The sequence below is a fragment of the Enhydra lutris genome, unplaced genomic scaffold, assembly GCF_002288905.1.
Source record: "Enhydra lutris kenyoni isolate GAN:26980312 unplaced genomic scaffold, ASM228890v2 scaffoldscaffold17, whole genome shotgun sequence".
NCBI lineage: Eukaryota > Metazoa > Chordata > Mammalia > Carnivora > Mustelidae > Enhydra > Enhydra lutris.
In genome coordinates this window covers 42666223-42693695 of record NW_019154101.1, presented here as the reverse complement: position 1 = coordinate 42693695, position 27473 = coordinate 42666223, and the positions used below count along the sequence as shown (strand labels likewise).

General features: G+C 37.8%; 1 protein-coding gene across 1 annotated transcript in view; it reads left to right on the top strand.

The window, feature by feature from the left end:
- Window positions 1-27473, top strand: part of LOC111147678 (filamin A interacting protein 1) — a 165602-nt gene that overhangs the window by 68279 nt on the left and 69850 nt on the right. Inside the window, exon 2 of the mRNA XM_022503892.1 lies at window positions 3365-3646. Coding sequence (XP_022359600.1) covers window positions 3371-3646 — 276 coding nt within the window. The 5' untranslated portion in view covers window positions 3365-3370. The remainder of the gene's footprint in view (window positions 1-3364; window positions 3647-27473) is intronic.

Genomic DNA, 27473 nt, shown 5'->3' with positions numbered 1-27473 from the left:
CTACAATAAAATTTACCTAAAAATGCATCAGACTGAATGTTTTAGAAAGTACTAACTATGAAAAGAGTTGCACTAAGTAAATGTCACTTTCTGTATGTTTGTAAATACGGTTGAGTAAATGCATGTAACATAGCTAGTTAGGCATTTTCCTAACGTAGGAATACCCAAATGCTGTAGATCCTATAAAAGATATAAGAAGTCCAGGGAAATATGACACAAACACATGCTACACTCAAATACAAACATTGTATATGATTAAAGCCATGTATGACTAAGTTTAAAACATTACCGCCTTACTATTGTCTGGAATTTTTATTAATGCATGGTCTAAATTGAAGTTGTCAAATCAGTATTTGATGCACCATCCCAAAGAGCCTTAAGATCTTATGAGAAAATTATTTCAGATAAAAAGGCATGGAATTGTAGGGAGCCACAATTCAGTTTGGGAAGCCCATGTGTCTTACTTATAATGTGTAAAATTCAAGAGTTATATTTGAAATTGTGGAAAAAGTTTTCCTTCTACCTTTCTAGGTTCTTGGCTGAGACACACCTGTAACAAAAAGACAAATTAACAGGAGAAAAACAAACAGAAGTTTAATAACATGTATACTTCCTCTGTACATGAGAGAGGAATTCTCAGAAATGGCTCAAGCCATCACCTTAATATCATCTTCAGTTAAAGACAAAAGAAGATGTCAGAGATAGGGAGTCAGTTGGGGGAGATTACCAAGAAAAGCACAGTAAGAGTAAAGTGTTGTGCAGATTTAAGACTGAAGTCCTTACCTTCTCTGTGCTGAGAAGAGTTTCCAGAAATTTAGTCATTCTTTTCTTCCTGGTACAGAGAGGGAGACACCCTTACAAATGGAGATTTCCCATATAAGTTTAATGTTTCATACCAAAGGGAAATTTCTACTCAGTTTTCAGAACTTCACCTATGTCTATGTAATTTCTTAAATAATCAATATGCCAAAAAGGTATATTTTACTCCCCTTCAAAACTTTCTATTCACTTTTTTTTTGGACTGGGGTCTTAAGTCAGCTCTCTCTGCCCACAAATAAACTGTGATAAACTGTAGTAGATCTGCTCTGAAGCGCTCTGACTTCTGTTACAAAGACACATCTATTCTTTCTTCACCAAGGAAGTACAAAAGATGCTCTAAAATTTCAAGAACTAATCTCTACGTGAACCAGAAAATAGGGTTCCAGTCTTAAGGACCACTTCTTCAGTTTATATTGTTCAAAATTAGGGTGCTGAAGAAAGTTCACACACTGACAAAAGGGTCCATTTGGTTATAAGAGTTCAGTTCAAAAAAGGAGCATGAATGTAGATTTAAAGATTTGTTGGAAGAATTGAATACGCACTATCTGAAAGGAAACATCACACTGTATTTATTTTTCTATTATAAACCTAGTGTTTTGAAAAGTTTTCCTTGGTTTCTTTTTTTTTTTTTTTTTTTTTTAAAGATTTTATTTATTTGACAGAGAGAGATCACAAGTAGACAGAGAGGCAGGCAGAGAGAGAGGGAGGGAAGCAGACTCCCTGCTGAGCAGAGAGCCCGATGCGGGACTCGATCCCAGGACCCTGAGATCATGACCTGAGCCGAAGGCAGCGACTTAACCCACTGAGCCACCCAGGCGCCCCTTCCTTGGTTTCTTAAGTATGGTTGAGTTCATAAAGGAAATTTACTTTCAGAAAACAAGTCTCTGTATTTTATCTGGAATGAGTAATGAAAATCTTGCTGCTTAGCTGTTCAGAGGAAGGACTATTTATACTGTGAGTTTTAAATAAGCCCATGTGCTAAGCTACTATATTTAAGAGTTTAGGCAAATTTTGTAGTACAGCCCCCAGGGTATTAGAGCTCTCTTTCTTACACTTTGAGTCCTAGGCTTTGAGTTCAGTTTGTTTGTTAGTAACATACCTGTTGGTCAAGTTCTTCTGCTGAGAGACTGACAGAGAATCTATAAAGCATTCATGATGGAAAGACCAAAATGTGCTCCACATGGGACAAGTCACCCGCTGCTTTGTCTTTTTCTTTATTTTACCTCAAGATATTTAAAAATTTTTTGATTTTGAAATTCATCTGTTTTCCCCAATTCTTTGTGCTCTTATTCTTATTACTGTAAGTGACTGACATAAAACAAAACAAAACAAAACAACCCCCTGGTCCCGATTTTGAAAAAGAGGTTATGGAAAAACAAAATCCCACATTACTAAAAACAACAACACCCTCTTCCTTTTGAGTTTGCCTATTCCTCTCTCCATTTGAAGCCCCCTCCACCCTATGTGGATTTTTCTGTACGTTGTGACTTCCAACTTGTTCCTGGCAGTGTTCAATGTTTGAATTTTCTTTTCTTTTCTGTTTTTTAATGTTTTATTTATTCATTTTAGAGAAAGAGAATGCACAAATGAAGAGAAAAGGAGAGGGAGAGGGAGAGAATCTCAAAGTAGACTCTGCATTGAGCATGGAGCCCAACATGGGGCTCAACCTCATGACCCTTAGATCATGACCTAAGCCAAAACCAAGTCAGATGCTTAGCCAACTGAGTCACCCAGGTGCCTCAGATGTTTGAATTTTCTGATAAATTTAATTTAGAATCATTTTTTAAAATAAAATTTTTATTTTACAACAGCTTTCAATTCATAGAATTATTGCAAACATAATACCAAAGGTTCCAGTATATAGCACACCCAATTTCTTCTGTAGTTAATATCTTACATTAGTATGGTACATTTGTTATAATTTATTAACCAATGTTGATACATTATTATTGGTTAAAGTCCATGTTTTATTCATATTTCCTTAGTTTTTCTTTGTAATGTCTTTTTTTTCTGTTCCAGAATCCCACCTAGGATGCCATACTGCATTTAGTTGTTATGTGTCCTTAGGTTTCTCTTGGCTCTGATGGTTTTTCAGATATTCTGTGTTTTTTATGACCTTGATAGCTTTAAGATTACTGGTCAGCAATTTTGTAGACTGTCAACTGGGGTCTGTCTGAAGTTTTTCTCATGATTAGACTTGGGTAATGTTTGGGGGAGAGAGGCCACAAAGGTAAAGTACCATATTTATCCCATCATATCAAAGATACACAACCATCAACACAACTTAGAACTTTTGGTGTTGAACTTAATCATTTGGCTTGAGGTGTTTATCAGATCAGAATCACATTTTCACTTTTTCCTGAAGACCATCAAAGCATTTTCCTGCAGATTTTAATGACTTTCATTAAAGCTATAAGGAAACTAACTGGGACTGATTTTTGGTATTTCTTTATTAGTGATGCTGTGAAGCTGGTAAAAGTTTCTAAGCAGTTAGATGAATAATTTCAGTGGTAGTAACATCTTATCTTTTTTTCATGTATTGTAGGTGGGAATGAGATCCCGAAACCAGGGTGGTGAAAATTCATCCAATGGGCATATTTCCTGCCCCAAGTCCTCTATCATCAGCAATGTTGATGATAAAAGTCTCTCAGAAGATGCAAAAAAGAAGAACAAATCAAATAGAAAAGAGGATGATGTCATGGCCTCCGGAACTGTCAAACGACACCTAAAGCCATCTGGAGAAAGTGAACGAAAAAATAAGAAATCTTTGGAGTTATCCAAAGAAGACCTTATACAGCTGCTCAGTATAATGGAGGGAGAGTTGCAGGTAGGGTCAAATTTTATCAACTATTTGTCTCTAGTTCCTAAGCTATAAAATGAGTGACTATGAATCTGTCTCCCTCACCGGATTGTGAACTTCATGGGGAAAGGGGCTATGTTTTTCGTATTAATTTCTAAATCCCTGCCACAAGTTTATACCGAATTAAGTATTTGTTGAATGAGTAGAAGAATAAAGAATAGATGCTGATTCCAACTTCGAGCTTCTCTAGAAGCAGAAAATTTCTTCATGATATGATTTTGGTAATAATTTAACCCAGGTTCCTGTGCTTAGTAACCAGTAAGGTTATCTAATTTAGCCATAGGCCATAGGCTAAATTAGGTTGAAAGCCGTAGAAAAGTCATGATTATTAGAGCACAGAGTTTAGATCAATGGTTACTTTTGCTTTTTCTAGAAGATAGATTAAAAGGGAGATAAAGAGATAGAGAAACAAAGTAAAGGAAAGATACAGAATGCTTTGTTTAGACCAGCCTTACTCTTTTTTCATTTTTTCTTAACTTTCAGCTTTAAATTTCTATGGCATCACAGGAGTTGAGAACACAAATAAGCAGAGCATTGTATTGTGAAGATACAGTATTTTCAAAAAGCATTTTCAAGTCTATTATTTCATTTGATATCAAATCTTGTGGGTGTTATTATTTATATTTTATAAGGAAGAAACTGGGGCTCAAAAGGGTTAAGGGTTTCTCCAGATCTCATCTTAGGCCTCCTGATTCTTGGTAGTGTACTTTTTCTACTGCTATTCTTACCACCTTTCTGTAGCTCCCACGAACCACGTCCCCCATTAAGTATATGTTTTTAGGGATCCAAGAGGGAGTTGGGACTCTTTTGAGTCTCTGAGTTCTGGACGATCGTGTTTCTGAAAATGGGGGAAAAAATAACTTTTTTTTTTTTTTTTTTTTTTTTTTTTGGAGGAGAGTATTAGTTAAGACTGAAGTTGATGTTTTCCTTATTGTTTTTATTAGGCTCTTAGCTTACATGAGCCTCAAGGGGAATGCTAAAATTGTGTGAGATGAAACTTTTGGTAGTGTTATCATCAATTATTTGCAATCTACCCTAAACTAGGGTGGGGTAGCCTCATCTGTTCCTGTTCTCATCTGTGTGTGCCTACAGATAAGGAAATCCCTGGAGAAAAGAGAAATCAAAAACATAAAAATATCAAATTTTGAACAAATAAACATGATTGGGCTTACCATTTATGGGCTGAGAAAAATCACATTTGCATTTCACAGCAAAAGATGAAATTTACCAGAGTATCACCATTACTAGAAATAGCTTCACCACTCCCAGAAAGGTGGTTAATGTTTTGTCTATTAACATTTATTGTGTAAGGAGGCAGAATATATTACTCTAACTTTTTAAGGTGCTGTCAGTTGACAGATTTTAACTGGAGTGGAAGGTACAGCAGTTATTGTGGAAGTTTTCTCAAAGTAAGACCATCAGTTCCCTTCTCTCCAAGCACAGTGGCTTGTGTGAAGCCTGTGGCTCTTCCAGATTTTAATTTCTGCAGAAGACTGTTATATAATGGTGAACTCTGGAAGATATTTAAGATTCATGTGATTTTTATACTCATGGTGTTACAGATACAGTTTCAGAGCCAAGGCATGCAAAATATAAGGCCACATACCCAGAACATTAGGTAAATTAGCCAGAAGGTGCCAAAGAAATGCATTTTGCTCTCCATTAAACTTTATAAATACTTGATACCTTACCTTACACAATAGATATATTCCTGAGCAGCAGTAAATAAGTAAAAACTGTAAGATATTTGTGGAGGAGGCAGTGAAGGAAAAGAGAAATGAAGGACCTGGTATTTTAAGAAATTTCATGGTGAATTCATTTGCAAAGCAAATCATCCATCTACCCATTTATTTCTATGGACCCATATAAGTGTATGTACTTACACATGCAGATTGTGTCATATTAGGTCTGTTTAAAGTGAGAGTGTTCCTGTATTTAGAGCCGTAGATCTATCTTTTGTTCGCAGAAACCTGTCCTTTCTTAGCATTCTCACGTGAGAGGGCGTGTGTTGTAGCTAAGCATGGGAGGGAGTTGGCATTAGCAAATTTGAGTGGGCTGGTGAAAATGTGGCAGCTGTGTGCCAGGTTTGCCAGACTAGAGATAGGGGAAAAAAATTCTATGTAAAGATCTAGTGCTGTGAAGAGAGGCAAGGCTGTGCCTTGAGAGGTAAGGCTTGTACGCCATTTGGCTTGACGTTTATGAACATTTAGTGAGTTGTCCCCCAGACCTTCAAAGACCACTGATTAATTACCTCCCTTTATAGGATGGCTGTATGTGACTCAAATACCCTTTACTCTGTTTCAAGGTTATATAAAATATTGGGGCTGACAAGCCTCTTGGAGGTGTCTTATCCACCTCCTTTTTATTACAAATGTGAAACTGACACTCTGATAAATTATGGGACTTTTCCAAGGTTGCACAGCAGTTTAGTTAACATTTGCTCTAGATCCAAATTCCCTCTCAGTTCAGTGTCCCTCCTATTATAGTATTTACACTTGGGGATGTTCAAGGGTAAGATCCAGGACCTTTGTATTTATTCTTCATCTTGAGAATTTCTTTCAAGTAGATCCCTAGTGTGAAATCCAGGGCCAAAACCATTTTTTAGGTTAGAGAAATTGAGGAAAGTTTCACATCCAGGCAGTAGAAATATATGATCTGAGCCTTGAAGTTTGGTGTGATCTGAATAGTGAGAAACATGGTGGAGGGCAGGGGTGCCCCATGGCCATAGGCTGGGCCCTGCCCACCTTTGGGGAGCTTCATATTCACTACCCTATGAGGGTTGTGCCCTGGAGTTGTGCAGCAGCTTGGCCTTGGGGAGACTGGAACTACTGGTTAAAAGAAGTAGGGTGACACAAAGAAAAAAGGGCTTGTCATATTGGGGAGATAGACCAAGATCAAGTCTCCCTGTAGGAGATGTACCCTGGAAGTGACTTGGGGGAAAAAGAGGAGATGAGAGTTCACTCAGGCTTTCCATGTCAATTTTCCTTTTCTCAGACTTATTTTTGATCTCTCTTATTCTCTTCACCACCATATCCAGGGTTTTGGACATTGTAAACAGTCATGTGTGTTTTCTGGTACCAGTGGCCTGCCTGCCCCCTTGGAATCTATTGTGTGATCTACAGGAATTTGTTGAGCTCACATTAGAACAGTGTGACCTTTTTTTTTTTTTTAATTTATTTTTTAAATTTCTTTTCAGTGTTCCAGAATTCATTGTTTATGTACCACACCCAGTGCTCCATGCAATACGTGCCCTCCATAATACCCACCACCAGGCTCACCCAACCTCCCACCCCCGGCCCCCCAAAACCCTCAGATTGTTTTTCAGAGTCCATAGTCTCTCATGGTTCATCTCCCCCTCTAAGTTCCCCCAACTCCCTTCTCCTGTCCATATCTCCATGTCCTCTGTGTTATTTCTTAAAAACAGCATGACCTTTATTTTTAGCATCGGCTCTTTGCAAAATTTGCAAATTTGCTGTTTTGCTTGCCAGTCCAAGCACCCAGTGAATCTTTTCTTTTTAAGAGTTTATTTATTTATTTGACAGAGACAAAGTGAGAGAGGGAACATAAACAGGGAGAGTGGGAGAGGGAGAAGCAGGCTTCACTTTGAGCAAGGAGCCCAACGTGGGGCTCAATCCCAGGACCCTGGGATCATGACATGATCAGAAGGCAGACGCTTAATAACTGAGCCACCCAAGAACACCTGCCCAGAGAACTCTTGTAGTGCAACTTTAGTTGGATATGTATTAGGGATGGAGTTGTCCTTCTCAGGGATTTTTGTATTTTAAGGAGTCTTGTCTAGAACTTGTGGTGTCATGAACTTTGTCTTGGAGAGGGACATCTTCTAGACCTTTCAAGCCACACCTTAGCTGATGCAAGCCTGTCATTTTAACACAATGGCTGGCCAGCTTTGCTTGTATGGAAATAGCTGAGATGGTTTCCATCATGACTCTTCTGTCATTGATGCTTCCAATAACAAGAACTTTCTAATAAATTGGAACATTTTTTATTCTCTGGGTGAAAAACTGGTTACATATTTCCCAGACTAAACTGAAAATAATGACATAGTATACCCAGACTATCACTTGGGCACCATGATTAATTTTCCCTTGTATTTGTCCAAAAATAGCACTTTAAAGAAGCCAGTTGATTCGGCTGTACTAAAAACGAGAAAAGTTCAAAGGAAATGCTACTCACATCAAAAAGCCATAACACAGAAAACTTGGCAGAAGGCTATTCTTGTAAAATGATTCAAAAACAGGATACTAATTAATTCTTTTTCTTGATGCAAAAAAAATTAACTATTTTATATAGTAAATTCACTTGATATATCCACTTGAATACATTTTAGAAAAAACAACCTCTAAAAATTTTCATCATTTTTCCCTTTGTCCTTATAGTTAGTTCTCTTTCACCTGTGCAAAAAGGCTCAGAGAAATCTAGCTCACACAGCTAGATAATGCACCACCATTCCATTTGGCTTTGGTGTTTGTCAGGCTGGTTTAGAGACAGGATCATCCACACGTTGAAAAATCTACTCTTGTCCCACGTGACTGGGAGAAGATGTTATATTTCAGATACTTATGAAATAGATAACATGGCCCTGTGGATTACTAGAAGTTTCCTCTATTCTCTCCTTTTGAAGTTCCTAGCCATTATCTTCTCTCTCTTTTTAAAAAAAATATTAATCCATTTATTGGGGAGGAGGGGCAGAGGGAGAGGTAGAGAGTCCCAAGCCAACTCTGCACTTTACCTCTCTACCACTTATTGTAGGTAAGCCCTCTACCTGCTCTCCTTTCTTACTAAGAAATTTCATTCATTCTGAGGGCATTAATTAATTAAATCTAAATTGATTTTTATAATATTTAAGAAGCATTACTGTGCTAGAGGGCTGAAGAATGCAAAGATAATGAATAACAATACTCATAGCTAAAATTTGATGAGCTCCTACTATGTATTAAGCATGGTTTTAGACGCTAGGTACCTCAGCAGTCATGATGAAGAAAGAGCTCCTGACCTTGTGGGATAAATGAGAATATGCAGGAGTGAATATTCTATAGGGTAGTTGCAATGTAAATTATGAGAGCACAGAGGAGGGGAAGATTATGAAAACCTCAGGAGATAAATGAAAGCTTTACTAAAGAATTGGATGATGAATAATTGGTAGGTTTTGGACAAGTAGAAATGAGTAGAGACCAACACAAACAGATTCAAACATAGAGTGGGTGGAAAAGCATAGGTTATATTCATCAGTAAATAGTCTCGCTTCAGGGGAGAGGTATTTGATGGAAATAAAAGTACACCTGAATTTGGTGTACAATATGACATAAGAAAAGACATGTGACTAAAAACAGTCAAAAGGAGTGAGGATCCCAGAAGAGTGGAGTGATGCAGAAGCCAAGGGAGTCATTGCTTCTCGGCCTTTTGGCTAAGATCAAGTGCAGAAGCCAAGGGAGTCAAGATTGAGAGAGATTATGTCAGTCAAATCAGCAGAAAACTTCAGTTGGACATGACTGAAGGGTGTTCTTTGGGTGTGTGCATCTGGAGGTTATGGAGAACATTTGCCAGAGCAGTTTCAGTGTGTTCAAACCTATTTTCAATGGTTTGAGAAGTGACATTAAATAAACAGAATAACACGTTCTGTTGAAAATCTAGGAATTTAGAAAATCTTTTTTATTTTTACATTTCAGTAAAAGTTAATTGGTTTTTTTGTCTTTGTTTTTTGTGGTTTTTTGTTTTGTTTTGTTTTGTTTTGTTTTTTTTGGACATAGTCAAAGAAGCCAAATCTGGGAAGATTCAGGACATATATTTGTCCTTGTTTCAAACTGTATTCCTTCATGTACTAATATGTTTTTCTCTTTTCTTATTAGAGACTTTATTTTTTAAGAGCAGTTTTAGGAAGACAGCAAAATTAAGAGGAAGGTATGGAGATGTCCCATAAACTTCCCTGCCCCCCAACATGCATAGCCTCTCCTATTACCAGCATCCCCCACCAGAGTGGTACATTTGTTACAATTATGAACCTACACTGATACACACATCATAATCACCCAAAGTCTATAGTTTACATTAGGGTTCGCTCTTGGTGTTCTACGTTCTATGGGTTTGGAAAATATATAGTGACATTACCCACTGTTGTAATAGTATATAGAGTATTTTCACTGTCTTAAAAATCCTCTGGGGTCTACCAATTCATTCCTTCTCCAACCGCTCCCACAGTATTTCTTTTAGGGACCACTGAAAGCTTATCTCTTCTGTGAAGAATTTTCTAAATAGTTGCTCCCTCACACCTGTCTTTTTCCTGTCCTGAAACCTCACATTGGTTTGGTAAAAGTGTAAATCATAGCATCCCATAAACACACGTTCCCTAAGTGTCTTATGTGCTTACTTACCTCTGTTGTCTGAAACAACTTGAGGTCAGAAGTGGTTGTCTTCTGCTTCTTTCATATGCCTCATTGTACCTAGGAAAGGGCTAGGCATATCATTGTTTATTGGTAACTGGTGAGTAGTCTTGGAATGTTTTAATACCTATATACCCTATGAGGCAGTCATAAGATTTATTTTTTAATGTCTTTGAACTATATAGAGAAAGTTTAAATATCACAGTATATACAGTAAATATCACAGATATAAATATCACAGAACCATAGTTCTGCTTTTCTGTCATCTTTAGCAGGGGATGTCATAACTCCATTGGGGATGGTGATGATCAGTTCAGATAGAATTACCTAGTGCATCCAAACACAACAGGCTTATCCTACAGAACCATTTATCACTTCTTTCTCTAGAGATGGCTTTTCTTTTCCAAAGTGAGTTCCATTTGTCACATGGTAAGGCCTTCTGTGGAATCTGTACTTCCAAAGAATGAGGCTTTTAGTTACTCTGTATGGCTTTTTAAATTGATGACTCACCTGCACTTAATACACTCCATCTTTAGAATCTCAGGCTGAGGTCACCCTGAGTGAGGCTGCCCAGTGAAACCTCATACCATCAAAATGGTCAGCGTGCTGAGAATGGTATGTCTTTGCTAAGTTTAGGAGGCAGCAAAGAGACAGGTTGCGTTCTGATTAAAATCAGGACCAGATCTGATTCTTTGTTGAATAACGGTGCTTCAGAATCTCATGTGTCCAGTTGTATTGTCACTCTTTTGGCAAAGAACATTGGTGTCTGATTTTCATTGTTCAGACGGAATATTTTTAGTTCTCCTAATAGAATCAGAAAGTTGGTTTTGTTACAGTGAGAATAGTGTACTCATTGACACCTTAGGGGAAAACCTTGGTTTTATTGAGAAATGTAGAAAAACATATTAATAGGTGGAGAGAAAATACCCCATAAATAAATCTGTTTATTGTTTTATGACACTCTAAACATGGGAAAATTCTACATAAGTACTATGTAGAAGATGGCAATTTCTGCCCTACATGGCTGTAGTTTATATATATATTTTTTAATGAAAATGATCTCTATTACTTTAGGGAGCAAAACTATACTTAAATATCTAGTTTACTTATATAAATATTTCCTAATTATTTCAGCATGTGGTCTTATTACACGGAGCCTTTTTAAAGTAAAATTAGAGCTTATACAGAAAACTATTATGAGAAATATATCTTTAATGAGTAGGATTTGAGGCATAATGAATTTGTGATTCTAGAAGGACTTCTAGAAGAGTTGTCAGGTAGAATACTGCTAAGGCGGAAGATCTTACTTCAGGGGAGAGAGTGTGAAGGAACTTTCTGTAAAGAAGGAAATGCCCTCTATCTATGTTGTCCTGTATGGTAGCCACTAACCACATGTGGCTTATAAACATTTGAAATATGGCTAATATGGCTGAGGAAATTAATTTTAATTATATTTAATAATAATTTAAATTTAAATAGCCACATGTGGCTAGTGGCTACTGTATCAACAGCAAGGATATAGAGAAACAAACATGGCACTCATCTGAGGAGACTGTAGGGATATAGAATAAGAGAAGAAAGTCAAGTCCAAAGGCAGACCCTTGGAGAATACCCTGCCTTAAGAGTGGGGAGAGAGCAAAAAATTGGCCAAAGAGGAGTAGAGGACATAGGTAAAGAGAAAGAAGACAGATGAGAACTGTGATGTACAGTGGATGCAATGGAGGAGAGATTCTCAGGAAGAAGACATTTATAGTTCTCAGTGTTGCTGAAAAGCTGGAGGATAAAAACTGAGAACAGGCCATTTATCAAGATGGCATTTAAAAGGTACATTTTCAAAGGAATGGTGAGTGTTGATATCAGATTGCTGGTGTCCAGGAGTGGCTCCGTAAACTTTATTCTTGAGAAGTTTGTGGATAGAATGAGGGCAGGGTCGTGTCTGAGGGAATAGTAAGGGGTAGGGAAGACTTTAGTTTTGTTTTATTTTTGGAGGGGAACACTTTAACAAGTTTGTTGATATTAGAGACAGACTTCTCTCAATTCCCATCCTATCCTTGTTCCCTTTATCTCCCACAGATACTTTATCTTCTATTTTACTTGGGAGATAAAGGTCTTCTCAACCTCTCTCCATTCCAAAAATTTCCATTCCTTGCCTTCTGTTTCTCCCTTTTCCTTTCACGAAGAGAGAAGTATCCTTTCTTATCAAGGCCAGTTCTGTTGACTTGATCCTATCCCCTTCCTGGACTAAGCTGCACGTTCTATACATTTCCCCCATCCATCCCGAATCTCCCTCCCTCCTCTCCCTACCAGCTCTCCTATGCTTTTTATCACTAGCTTATAGGGGCTTGGAAATTTTCCACATAAAAGATGTGACACTGATCAAAGCTCCTGGGGCTCTTTAGACAGGGAATTATTGCCAGCAAGGTCTCTGTCCCCCCAAGAACCTGGACATAGAATATTCAGGACCCCTTTTAAAAATTCTTTGAACTATATACCTATGCCTCTTCTCTCCCTCTGCCCTTTTTAGGTACATATTTTCTTACAAAGGTAAATTTATCTCCATCATTTTCTATGTTGCTTGACTATTTTTAACAAAACTTCTCTAAATCCTGTCTGTTTTTCCAGAACTATTTTATACTACAAATTCCTAGAGGACAGATTTTATCTATGAAGCACTTGATAGGTGCTTTTGGAAATTACTCTGTAGTTCCATTTGGTTAATATGAATTTTTTTTTAATGAAACAGATTGGATTGTCATTTTAATTTTTTTCTAAAAGTAGATCTTGGTCTTTACCATAGTGACCAAGAGTGAGTCTATTCCAAGGAAATGTCAGGTGACAGGGAAAATTTTGGCTTTCTTTTCTACCACCATGACACTTTACTCCCTGCATCAGTTTATGTGTTTTCTTACTGCATGTGTTGGGCCAATATTAGTGGCACAACTATCTCTCAACCAGGAATCAGATTGTACCCTACCCTGAAGACACTGTCATCATAATCTCTTTATTGTTGGGTAAAATGATGAAATGTCTGGAATTTCCTTTAAAATTTCCTTTAAAGTTTCCAGCCTCTCCTTCCTGCAAAAAGTATGTGAGGGGATAGTTAGTTAGGTAGTTCATTATACTCTTTCGTTCACTTTGGTATACATGTAAAACTTTCCCATATACAAAGTTTAAAAAAAAAACAAACAAACAAGTAAATGGCAAAAGAAAAATAATCATGTCTATATTGCCCATGCATCCTTCCTGGGATGCCTACGCTGGAGCAGCACCTTCACTGTTTTATTGAATGATCACAGTACCCCTAAAAAGTTAGAGGACTAAATGGAAGCCTCGATGGTTTGACTGAACTCCCCCAAGGATGCCCTAGTAAGATATATTATGCCTTGCTGGCTCCAAAGCCAGTGCCTAACCTCTGCCAGAAAAATAATAGGCCACTATTATTTTTGTAATTAAAACGGAGGGGAACCTGGGTGGCTCAGGTGTTAAGCGTCAGTTCTTGTCGGTTGTGATCCCAGGGTTGTGGGATGGAACCCCACACTGGGCTCTCTACTCGGCAGGAAGCCTGCTTCTCCCTCTTTCACTCCTCCTGCTTGTGTTACCTCTCTTGCTCTGTCTCTCTCTGTCAAATCAATAAATAAAATCTTTTAAAAAATAAAAATAAAAATAAAATGGAAGAGCAAACTCACTGACAAGAGAATCCTCATCCCACAGATAAGGAGAAGAAGCATCTATTATTTGCTAACAGAACGTTTTCCATACAAAGCAACAAATTTTGAAATTTACAATTTGGGGTAGTTTTTTTGTTCTCTAAATCATGAGTTGATGGGGCACCTGGGTGGCTCAGTAGGTTAAATCATGAGTTGATGGTTCGGTTCTTTCTTAGTAGACTGCCTCATCTCCTCACTTGCATCTTGCTTTCTCTTCATGCTTCTCAGTAGGATTGTAACAAACTGAACCACAGAATCACTTGTAATGAGTCCAGTTGTGACTACTGCCAATGCCATTGCTTAATTGATTGAAAGTGACTGAAAACAGTGAAAAGCCAAGTAAAATCTTCAGTTTAAGTTACGTGTATTGGGTAGCCTCGGTGGATTAGTCAGTTAAGTGTCTGCCTTTGGCTCAGGTCATGATCCCAGGGTCCTAGGTTGAGCCCCGCATGGAGCTTGCTGCTCAGCAGAGAGCTTGCTTCTCCCTCCCCCTCTGCCTGCTGCTCCCCTGCTTGTGAGCTCTCTCTCTCAAATAAATAAAAAGTCTTTAAAAAGAAAAAAGTTAGGTGTATTTTTCTCTCTTTTTTTTTTTTTTTTTTTTTGGAGGATTATTTATTTTAGAGAGAGAGTGAGTGTGGGTGGGGGGAGGGACAGAAGGAGAGAAAATCCTCAAGCTGACTCCCTGCTGAGCACAGAGCCTGACTTGGGGCTCTGTCCCAGGATCCCGGGATTACCACCCAAGCCGAAATCAAGAGTCAGCTGCTCAATCCACTGAGCCACTCAGACACCCCATGTTCATTTTTCTAATTTACACTGTTGAGCCACATAAAACATTTTTTATAGTTATTAAATTTTTTAAAAAAGATTTTATTTATTGATTTGAGAGAGAGAGAGAACACTAGTAGGGAGAGAGGCAGAGGGAGAAGCAGTCTCCCTGATGAGCAAGGAGCCCAATGTGGGACTCAATTCCAGGACCCTGGGATCATGACCTGAAATGAAGACAGATGCTTAACTGACTAAGCCACCCAGGTGCCCCTTATTAAATGTTTTTAAGAGTAAAATGCAGAATTATATACCTAGACCATGATGAATTTAAGTTGATGGTGTCCAAATTACTGAGATGTTTCTGTACAAGCACTACTTATAACTGCTGGCAATTTGACATTGTTTACAAATTCCCGGGCTAGCCTTTACTTCTTCTTTATTCCCTTCTCTCTTTTGAGCAGTTCCAGGGACGCTCCTGAAAGTTACTGGGAAAAAACTTAGTAAATAAAGAATGATTTTTTTCTCGGTAGTTTCTCAGGATCTTCCCTTGTTTGGGCCCCAGTGATCCTCAGGAGAACTTTCCATGTGCAGTGGTAATGAAGGGTTTGTTCTGAACCTCTTGTGACCTGTGGCATCCTTGGTTTTGCAGGTGGGGTTAAGAGTGCAGACATGGTGTGGAATAATTTTCTTTCCAAAGCTAATTGGCCCAGGTGGGATTTGAAATATGACTTCATGATCATCGTGTCAACCAGGCATAGACTAACCTCAAAACACACGACAGGCTGAAAGAGACGTCATACAGCTCTCAACAGAAAAATACTTTTATCCAAAGTGTCTGATGAAAAATTCTGAAATCATTTCCCTATGATATTAGTGCATAATCAAAAGGAAGGGTATAAACTGATTCAAGAAGTGCATTGTCACTTGTTTTTTTTCAGCTAACATGTAATCCTATCTGTGGGCACTGTTTTGTGCTTCGACAACGTATAAGCTTATATTGGCAGGAAAGAACTTTTATCAACTTTTCCGAACAGCAGCCATTAATCTCTAACAATACCTACTCCCATGTTAAACATTTCCTGATCAAGGGTCTGAAAGGAAACAAGAAACAATGTGCACAGATTTTAGCCGACTCTGCTCTACCCTACCTTTTTAAAGTTGTAATAATAAAAGCACATTTGCAAGTTCATGGCTCTGTGGGGAATAGCTAATTTGTGAGGAAAACCAGAAATAAACCAAGGGTGTGGATGTTCAAGCAAATGTAGAAAATGGTCTGATGGACTCAAAACCAAATTGTACCAATGAAAGTGAGTCTTCCTTGAACAGTGGGTGTTACTGTTTTTGAACCTTAAATGGATTTGCCCTGAGATGGCATGTTGTAGTACCTGCCATCTTAAACTAGTGGGAAAAATTGTATATGTGATATAAATAGTTATTGTATGTGATATGTATTATGTGTGTGTATGTGTGTGCATTTGGGTTTTATATACTTTTTGTAATTAATAAATTTTTTTCTTAACCTCAAAGCAATGAGGAAGGTGAGCTATCCCCTGAAACAATCAAAATGAACATGTCTTTTTTTCTTTAACGGAATGTAAGTTCCTGGCTTTGCATTTACAAAGGACAGTCATTTGAGTGCACTGTTGCATAGAGGGCTTGAGCCCTGAGCATTTGTTTTCTTTGCGGTATCTGACATGACTCGTTTATAGGTGACTGTGGCATAACATGTCAGCTTGAAGTGCCAAGTATGCTGACTGCAAAATACCTGGGCAAAGAGCTCTCCTGAAAGAAACGTACACTTCCTGACAGGGAGACACTTCTGGAGTCACTGAAGAGTTATACACAGGAAACTCTCAACATCGCACTTCCTTTCTTTCTCTCTAGAGCTATAATTGCTTAAGTGGGAAGGGATGGAGGGAAGGGCTAATTCCCTTCTTCACCTGTGAGACTAGATGCAGGGGGCTGCGAGATCCCATTTTCCCCTGAGTCTCATTGCCTCATGCAACGATCTTCACAGATACCACACTGTTGTCTACCTGCAGCAAACACTGGAGCAATCTGGTCATTCCTACTGATTATCTACCACCATATGATAGCTGATTCAATTGACAAGGAAACTGTGGACAGGTGGTTATAGAATGACAGCTAGGAAGTCGAGGGAATGTGAAGGAGGAAAAAGAACAAGTGTAGGGTCCCCAACTTCAAATAACTGGGATCTCCACCATCTTTGCTTCACTTCCAGAATCCTTATGACTTTTCGCATGGTTTAATGCCATAGCCCCCTAAGTGACATTCCCTTCCTGTGGTCTTGTCCCTCATCATTCTCCATATCACAGCCAGAGTCTGCTTTTTAAAACACAAATCAATCAAGCCTTTCCTCTGCTTCAAACACTCAGAGGCTCCCTATTGCTCAGAAAGGCTTTCATGGACTGGCAGCTGCTCACCACTCCAGCCTCACCTCTCACTGCGTCCCTCCATCTGTGGTCCTGCCGTATTGACGCGCCCACAATCCCGTGGACATTTCCTGTGTTAAAATGGTGTCAAGAGCCTCTTCTTATTGGGGACTCTTCTCTTTCATTATGTGTCATGCAAATGATTTGGAAGAAAAAGTCACTAATATTTCACATGTTCCAGGTTGGCTGATGGAAACAGTACATTGATTTTATTTATTGATTTTTGTCCTACTTTATTTTTAATGTTGTTTCCACATCAAGTGAAGGTCATTAGGCAAGGAAAGCACTTCTCCATACAAATACCTACTATTAGGCTAATGCTTAAAAGCTTATTCCATTACTTGTTATAACTTGCTCGTGTGTTTTTTTCAAGGACTTTATGGGAGAGGACTTCCGTTCTGTCCAGGTGTTCAGAGATTTTTATATTTTGATGGAGTGTCATTCTTGTATCTCTTCCAAGGTGGTGGAGTCTTATTGTAATTACACGTTCAGGAATTATATTGTAATTATAAGACAAGACAAATGTATGGATGGAGTCATGCTCTGATTTAGTAAATCCAAAAATTAGGCCAAACATAAAACACTTCTAGAGCTAAGGTTTACATACTTAAAAATTTTTAAGTTAAAAGTATTTTGTGTGGATTTAAAACAATTTCCTTATCTGGGACGCCTGGGTGGCTCAGTTGGTTGGACGACTGCCTTCGGCTCAGGTCATGATCCTGGAGTCTCAGGATCGAGTCCCGCATCCGGCTCCCAGCTCCACGGGGAGTCTGCTTCTCCCTCTGACCTTCTCCTCGCTCATGCTCTCTCTCACTGTCTCTCTCTCAAATAAATAAAATCTTAAAAAAAAAATTTCATTATCTTTCCTTTTTTGTTGAGGTATAATTTAATTTCAGGTGTATAACATAATGATTTGATATTCATATATATTTAAAACAATGATCACAATAAGTCTAGTTAACTTAAAAATATTTTATTTAGAAATTTGAATAATATTTTAAAGATTTTTTAACATTTATTTGGGAGAAAGAGAGAGCACAAGCAGGGGGCAGGAAGGGCAATGGGAGAACCAAATTCCCCAGTGAGCGGGGATCCTGATGTGGGGCTTGATCCCAGGACCCCAAGATCATGATCTGAGCTAAAGGCAGAGGCTTAACCAACTGAGCCACATAGGTGCCCCCTAGAAATTTGGGTAATTGATTCACATATGTGGTTGAAGAACTAAAAAAAAGCATAATGTATGCAAATTTATTTTCTTTAGTTTTTACATAAACAGAACATGTTATGTACACTGTTCTGTAATTGGCCCTTTTCAGACATCATATATGCCTTGGAAATCTTTCCCTATTAGAACATACAGAGATTTTGCATTCTTTTTAATGGTTGTGGAGGGTATGTTAGTTGGATGTACCTTAGTGCAGTCTCTTGTTGTTGGGTATTTAAACTGTACCCAGTCTTTTCCTTTTATAGTCAATGCTGCATGGATGCATTATACATACATATTATCACACATGTAAGAATATTTCTCTCGGTCACACAACCCAGCATAGAACTGCTGAGTCAAAGGATATATATGTTTGTGGTAGATTTTGTTAAATTGGCCAGGTCTGTTTTCTCACACTTTTGTCAATACCATATATTATCATTATGCCAATCTGGTGTTTTAATTCCTTTGACAATCCAGTAGGTGAAATGGGTGTCTCCTTGTACTTTAAAATTACATTTCTCTTCTGATTGAGGATGAGTATCTTTTCAAATGTGTTTAGAGATATTTATATTTCTTTTCCTGTGACTAGCTTGTTTTTATCCTTTGCCTGTTTTTCCTATTGTACTGTTGGCCTTTTATTGATTAATAAGAGCTCTTCATATAGTAAAGAAATCAGTTTTTTTATCTGTGATATGAGTTATAAGTGAAATATTTTTTCCATCTCAGTATTTTATTTTGACTTTGCTTTTAGCACTTCTTGCTATGCAGAATTTCATATTACTGTTATTAGTCAGACATCAATCTTTTCTTTAATGGCTTCCGATTCCGGTCATATTTAGAAAGCCCTTCCCACTTCTAGATTATGAAAACTTTCCTTCAAATTTTCCTAGTTCTTTTTTTTCCTCTCCAGTTTTTCCATTGTTTTACCCATCTAGAATTCATCTCTGTTTAAGGTGAGTCACTTTGATTTTTTTGTAGATGGCTGTTGTATCCATTGGGGTCCAGAGAGGAACACAGAACACTCTAGATATTTCAAACAGAAAGGAGCTAATAAAGGGATTTGGTAATACAGATGCTAGAAAATGGAAAGAGTACAGAGAATGCTGAGGTAACCATTGACAATAGCTGCGAGCCTCTAGAGCTGGGGAAACAAAAGGAAGAGGAAGAATTTACTAGAACTTAGGAGTTCAGAGCAGGGAACTCACTGAGGAGAGAGAGATTGATGGGCTGGTTCTGGAAGGTCTAAAGAAGCTGGAACTGGAACAACATTGTCAAGAGAAACAGGACAAAACAGAAAGGCACACCTCATTCTCCCCTTCCCACCTTTTAATATCCCTCTAGTGACTCCTATTGGCAGAGCCCAATAGGGAACAGCAAGCACAGGAGTCTATGAAATGCAGTTTGCAGAGTTCCAGACTCAGCATCACAGAGTAGAATAAAGATAAGCAACTCCACAACTGTGAAATAATAGGTAAATAGCCATTAGTTGATTTTTCACTTTTTCCCCTGTGATTTGAAATGTCACTTTTATTCTATAATATAATATTTGAATCTATTTCTGAGTAGATTTCTCTGCCTATTTCATGTGCTAGTACCACACTGTTCTAATTCCTTTAACACTATAATATGTTTTCATGTGTGGAAAGACATGTCTTCTCTCATTACACTGTTTCTGAATTTCCCCAGCTGTTCTTATTTAAAAGACATGGCTTTATAATCAGAGGATCTTTAAAGGGATTTAGAAATCAGGTTGTGGTTTTCTCCCCCGCCCCTTTTTTTTCTTTTTTCTTTTTAAAAATTTTTTTTCTTTTTGATATTTTTCATTGTTCATGGAAATCAAAATCTCTATATATTAGGTACCTAAGAAACATCTGCAGAATAATTATCTAACATTTAAAAATGTCATTATGTCTTTTTTAAAATTCCACTCCTATGAACTCCAACACAGTTTTAGTTTTAGTTGGCTTGATAATGATTGAGTGTATAGAGGAAATGCAGGGATCCTTTCCTTTGTCCGCAGTTCTTTATTAACTTCTTTGCTTCTGAATTGATGTGAACCACCAGAAACAGGGACCTGACTAACAGGCTTTATCCAAATTAGAGCTAATAGTGGCTTGGACTAGCATGGTAACAGTGGTTTTGGTGAAAAGTGCTCAGGTTCTGTACAAATTTTACAGGAGAGCAGATAGTATTTGATGGCAGGTTGAGCATGGGTTATGTGAAAAAGAGATTATATAAGGCTATCTCCCAGGAAGGTTCTTTGGCCGAGCAAATGGAGAACAGAAGTTGTCATTTACTGAGATGGGGAAGGCTGCAGGTGGAGCAGAGTAAACAGGCAGAGACCAGCAATGCAGTTTTGCACATGTCATTTTTGAGATACTGTTAGACATTCAAGTACAGAGATATCCAGTAGGCATTTGGATATGAGTCTGGAGTTCAGGGAAAGGTCTGGGCTGGAGTTATCAACTTGGGAGTCACTTATGTGTAGATGTATTTAATTCCGTGAAACTGGGTGACGTCATGAAGAAAGCAAATTTAGAAAAGATAAGAGGTCAAAGGACTGAGCCCCAGGGAATTCTAGAACTCAGAGGTCAAGAAGGTGTGGAGGAATCAGCAAAGGAGAATGATAATAAGCAGCTAGAAAGGTAGGAGGGAAATTAGCAAAGTAGGGTGTTTGAGAGTCAGAGTGAAGAATTTTTCAAGATGGGGAAAGATCAAAAGCATCAGATGCTGCTAAACGAATCAGGGAAAATGAGGAATAAGAATTGACCCTGGGGGGCACATGGGTGGCTCAGTGGGTTAAAGCCTCTGCCTTCGGCTCAGGTCATGATCCCAGGGTCCTGGGATCAAGCCCCGCATCGGGCTCTCTGCTCAGCGGGAAGCCTGCTTCCCCCCCTTCCTTGCCTACGCCCCGCCTGCCTCTCTGCCTACTTGTGATCTCTGTCTGTCAAATAAATAAATAAATAAATCTTTAAAAAAAAAATTGACCTCTGCATTTAGCAACAGGGAAGTCATGCTTTGCCTTGATAAGATGTTTCAGTGGAGTGATAAAAGCAGAAACCTGAGTGGGCTGGGTTTTACTCACGGTACCTAAAGTTCCAAGTGTCTCCACTTAACAGCTGCAATATCAGAAGTACATGATTATTTTCTTTATTTGTGGCTTTGGTGAGTCCCTAGGAGCTGTGGCCAGGCACGTCAGGAAGAGATTCTTCAAATGGTTTTGCTGTGGTTAAGTCATCTTGGGATGTAAGCCTTCAGAACTGATCTCCTCGAAAATGACACCATCTGTGAGGTGACCACTAAAACTTCAGCTGGGTGAACCCATGTTGTGGCAGCTCCATGGTGTCTGGCTGAATCAGCTCTTGGGATTAAGCACGTGTGAAGAATGGCTGCAGGAAGAGGGCATTCAGACTACTTGCTTGTTGGCCTTGAAGGTCATGGAGAAATTGGAAGGAAATTTAGGGATATTCTCATAATATTATTTAAAACTGGCCACGGCTGAACATGAAATAATGAGTTCAGCCTTGAGAAATCTGGCAGCACTGGTTGTCTGATCTCATCCACCTGCCTCTTCTGTTTAGTCATCTCTGCCATGCTTTCATCTGACCACTGGCTTGAGGATGATGAAGCATGGTAATGACAGCTCAGATAAGGTTCCTAACCACAAAAACTCAGTAGAGGTCAAAGCATATCAATTGTCTGAAGCAACAAGGTTTGGCAACTTGGTAACTACAAAAAAGCAGCAGGAGTTTGAAATAAACTAGGAGGACCATGAACCATTTTGACTCTGTCATCATCAAGAAAATTCTTTCCCTGAAAGTTCCCAGCTATTAAAATGAAGCTTGGCCAGTTATTCTAGGTCATTTATTATGAAAAAGCTGATGCATTGAAAACATTATACAAGCTGGTAAGGCATAGATTTTTAAACATCAGAATCAATGTCAGGTTGTCAGATAAAGCTCAGGCTTAGGCTTGAGAATGAAAAAAAAAATTCCTAAGAGGGGGATTGCAAGTCATAAGACCATGATATGTAACATGTTTAACCAGAGTGCTCCCAACTTTGAATGATAAGTGGTTATTGGTAGTAGTTGTTGATAAGCTTATAAAAAAATTAAGTTTTTCTAACATTTTCCCTCAGGAAGACTATAATAAAATTGGTTGACTATGAGAATTGCACATGAGAAGAAAGTATGTCATAAATAATACTTTACATGTGCACTGACCTGAAAATTAAGGTAAAAATATTGAATCAACTATTCTGAGTTCAGTAACCACACTCCTATTGCTAATGGACAAATAATGTATTTGAATATAAAGTCAAATTTCAGCAAAATGTCAGTTACTTTTTTAGGGTATTGATTTTATAGCATGCCAGGATTACTTCAACTGTGCTCAATGACATTCAAATTCTTATTTAAAAAAAATGACCTCTCAAAAAAATCGCTTATTTCATATTTTTAAACAAATTAATTAGCATATAGATTTATTCTTACTTGAGATTGTTGCAGTGTATTTACTAGTGATTCAGTATGACAGAGGGATCCCTGGTTTGAGAATCAGGAGACTTGGGTTCTAATATATAACCAACAACCAATTAGTTGCACCCCTTGGGGAAATCACTGGCTTCTCTGAACCTGTTTTCTTAGCTATAATCATGGGCTTAAAGTTCTTTCCTACTCTAAATTCCTATGATTCTATGAATCAAAAGTCCGTCTATGGCTTAGAGTCATTTAGGTTGGTCAAAAACCTGGAATTAAAATTTCTCATTCCTTGTGACTTCCTTATGCTATCCCATGCTCTAAAACTTTCCTCCCATCCTTCCTTCAAAAAGGTTCTGGATGAACAGTTAATTACAGGAATCACCTTCCCAAATCTCATTCCTACTTTAGTATAAAGTCATGCAAGCATGGAATTATGTCTTATTCATGTGGGCTCCATCACAACAACTAGCAGAATAGCAACTTTACACATGAATAAATGAATAAATAGATGGAAGCAAAATGAAGGAGAGAGGGAAGAAAGAGGGAGATAACTAACTGCTCCGTCTATGGTGTGTGCTGGTGCCAGTGGAAAGAGAAGTGGTAGGCAGGCTCTTCAACTTTCAGCTAAAGAAGGGAGGAAGACAAATCAAACAGATGTTTGGTAAAGATTTTATTTCTACAGTAGAGATCTTTATTGCAAACAAATTCAACACAGAATTCTAGTCTAACACAGCTAACTTTCACTTGGAATTTTTTTACTTGGTATTAGAATTTGATCCAAGCTTTATGTTATAGATTCATGTAAGAAGAATTGAGCAAACTGGAAAAAAAAAAAAAAAGAAAGAAAGAAAACAAGCCCTCAACCGAGGGATAGGTATGTGAAAAGAGAGGAGACCCAATGAATTTATTCATTTGAAAAACAAATACAGGGGTGCCTGGTGGCTCAGTGGTTTAAAGCCTCTGCCTTCGGCTCGGGTCGTGATCCCCGGGTCCTGGGATCGAGCCCCACATTGGGCTCTCTGCTCCATGGGGAGCCTGCTTCCTCCTCTCTCTCTGCCTGCCTCTCTGCCTACTTGTAATCTCTATCAAATAGATAAATAAAAACCTTTTAAAAAAATTTAAAAAAAAAAAGAAAAACAAATATGTAAGACCTGTTAGTGCTGGTGAAATGAGTATTATTGGTATCAGTAGAATTTCATCCTTCTTGAGCTTTCCATTGTATTTGAATACAAAATAAAGTGGTACATATTTGAGAGATTCTATATTGATAAATATATATCTATGGAGAATTCATAAAGTATCATATTAAGATTACCAGCTCTGGAGTTAGACTGTATATTTGTGTTCTGACACCACCACTTCTTAGTTGTATGACTTTAGGCAAATCACTGAACTCCTTTGTACCTGCCTCAGATACCTCATCTACAAGATGATGATAATAATAGTACCTGGGGCATCTGGGTGGCTCAGTTGGTTAAGCCTCTGACTCCTGATTTTGGCTCAGGTCATGATCTCATGGGTTGTGGGATCAAGCCCAGCATGGGGCTCCATGCTCAGTGGAGAGTCTCCTTGAGATTCTCTCCCCCATCCCTCTCCCACTTGTGCGATCTCGCCTTCTAAAATAAAGAAATAATCTTTAAAAAAAATAGTACCTATCTGATAAAGTTATTGTGAGGTTAAAATGAGATAATATTTGCAAAGTACTTTACAGATTTCCTGGCATATAGTAAAACCTCATTAATATCAGGGAGAAGAAGAGATGGAAAGAGAGACAGAGATAGAGAATGTGTGTGTGTTGACATCTGTATTTATATGTCTACAGAGAAAAACAATTCTAAAAAGATCCACTTCAAATTATTAATAAAATTAGGTCTGGGGAGTAGAATTTGGGAGAATGTGGCATAGACCTTCACTTTGTCTTTGATGTTGTTTCGGTAATGTTGATTTTTTTATGATCAACTATTACATTGTAATTTTAAATCTTTAACAATTTTAATAGTAGATCCCAAAAGATAATTTGCCAAGCTAAATTAATCTAGAGAGAATACAATTTAAACTAGTTTCTACAGAATCAAGACAACAGAATAGACCATAACTAACAATTTCTTTGTGGGGGACAATATTAATAAGCACATTCAAATCTATGGTCTTAGGATATTGCTAATTCTACCAGTTGAAAAAGTTGAGAGATATCTTAGATCTTACCTTATCACTCACCTGAAAAGGTGATTACCTGATTCCAACAAAACCCCTCCACTACTATTTGACATCTACAGTGTTGATCATTCCCCACCAAGTCCCAGTTTTTAAGAGTCAAGTAAGAGGGGTGCCTGGGTGGCTCAGTGGGTTAAAGCCTCTGCCTTCAGCCTCAGATCATGATTCCAGGGGTCCTGGGATCAAGCCCTGCACTGGGCTCTCTGCTCAGCAGGGAACCTGTTTCCTTTTCTCTCTCTGCCTACTTGTGATCTCTGTCAAATAAGTAAATAAAATCTTAAAAAAAAAATCTGTTAAACAAAAGAGACAAGTAAGAGCTCATTTACGTAATCTTGAAACCCAGTAGAGTGGCGGGTGATATTTTCTGATCAGCTTGCTAATTTGCTTTGAGATCTATATAAAGAAACTGATGAGAACTCTCACAATATTTGGTCACCATTCTGGCAATTTCTTATATCTTGTGAAGTTTACGTAAATTGATGTTTTTAGGCTGTTGTGGGTGGTAAACAATCTTTTCACCTTGTAGATAATTCAACATGGTTAGCTTTGGTTGAGATCTCATTTTTCTGGCTGCAGATTCACAAGATCCCCGAAAGAGTCTATTCAGTAATTGTGATGCATTCCTGTAGCATTTAAGACTAAGCCCTAAAAGCTTTGCTTTGTATACTTGATCTGCAGCGACCTTTAGATTTTGCTGCCCATTGAACCGAAGGTCTTCCTTGTGAAATCATAGAATAGTGCCCCAGTTCACTTTCTGTTACTTGATATCACTGAACAAAAATACCATTATCAGTGTCTGAGAAAAGAAAAAAAAAAAAAAGATATGGTACCCTGTCTCTTTAAAAGTTTAAGAATAGCAAGCACAGTAGAGTTAATTCTTTGGGGGGCTGTGCCTTGAGAATTTTCTGGCCCAGAATCAAGCTACAGATAATTAATTATGTCAGTGAAAAGCTCTGATGGCCTGCTCTCTTCAGAGAAAAGTGACATCATCCATAGAATTCTTTGGCAATAAAGAAGAACAAAGCTGTGAGTGCAGGAAATAACAGACAGATGTCCATGAGGGCATATTTTATCTACTTCAAAGTGCATTGCTGTAAGTCAGGCTCTAGGGCTGTCTCCCAGCAGCAGTGGCTTGGCAAGAGGTCTCGGTGAGTTAGAGAAGGAAGTTTACAGGATTGGGTTCACTGCCTCACGTGCTCTGGCTTAAAGAAAGAAGTGTGGCATTTTTAGGGAAGTTACTGAAAAGATGATAGGGCTCAAAAAATGTTGGCAAGATCATGGCAAGCCAATCAAGTTATGTAGTGTGGGGAACTTGGACCAGATGGTGGCGGTACGGTTTGTGGATGAATGTTAGGACAGGAAACATTATCCAGAGAGTTTAATTCCAGGGCCTTCCCTTGCTTTGTGCTTATATTGTGTTTTCATATGCAACTCGTAATGGAGGGAATAAATATCTTGGAATCAGATAGCTCTGTTTCTTATGAATCCTGTGACCTTGGGCAAGCTATTTAATTTTTTTGAGCCTTATTTTAATCATCTGCAGAATGGAATTAAGAGAAACAATACCCCTGAAAAGAATTTTGTCCATACCAGGGTGCAATGTAAGTATTGGTTGTCATTAAATTCAACTCTGTCCTTCCCTGCAAAATATGTTACTAGTTTCATATTATGTACATAGAGCCAAATATATTAGCCAGAATAGATGTTTACTTACATAAACAATATTAGGCATGATAGAAAGGTCATTGTTTCAAAATTTCAAATACCAGAGGACCAGAAAGTCTACAATAACTTTATTTCTCTGAGTTGATATGACCTATTTCAGGACTTTAATTTTTTTAATCTAATAATCAAAGTAAAACCAGTTCAATAAAGATCATTTAGAAGATGTATTCTTCTTATTCCCAAGGTGAATACTGATTCTTAGGAGAGGCAAAGAAATTTTAGATGTTACAATGACTTGTGACACTCAAAAAGATCACAGTACATAAACAGATTTACAATCTGTCTGTGGTATTGAAATTTTATAAGCATGGTAATCATAAAAAATAATCTAAAAAGTCTCATTAGGAGAATTAGTGAAAAAAATTTGAGAAAGTCTTATTTAGAATTACAAAAACGTTTTAAGGAAAAACATCAATCACTCATAATTCTACTAACTTAAAAGAATAATTGTGAATATTTGGGTGAGTATTTTTCTTCATGTGTATATTTTACATAATTGCAAACACAGTGTATATGGAAATTAGATTACGTATTTGTTGTAAGCATTTCCCACATCATTCAACAACCCTTGAAATATAATTTTTAAAGTCTATAAAATGTTTTATCATATGGAAGTATTATATTTTACTCTAAAATTTCCATATTGCATATTTAGGTTGTTTCCAGTATTTTTACAGTTATAAGTAACATTGTAATGAACATATTTATGCTCAATCTTTGTCCTAACAGAAAGCCTTAGTTAGGATTTTTCTGACCTTTGGATGCTTTGTAACTGAGGATAATTACCCTGTATCTATCATAGTTACTACATATGTTTCTTTTTTTGCCATTTAATTGACTATGT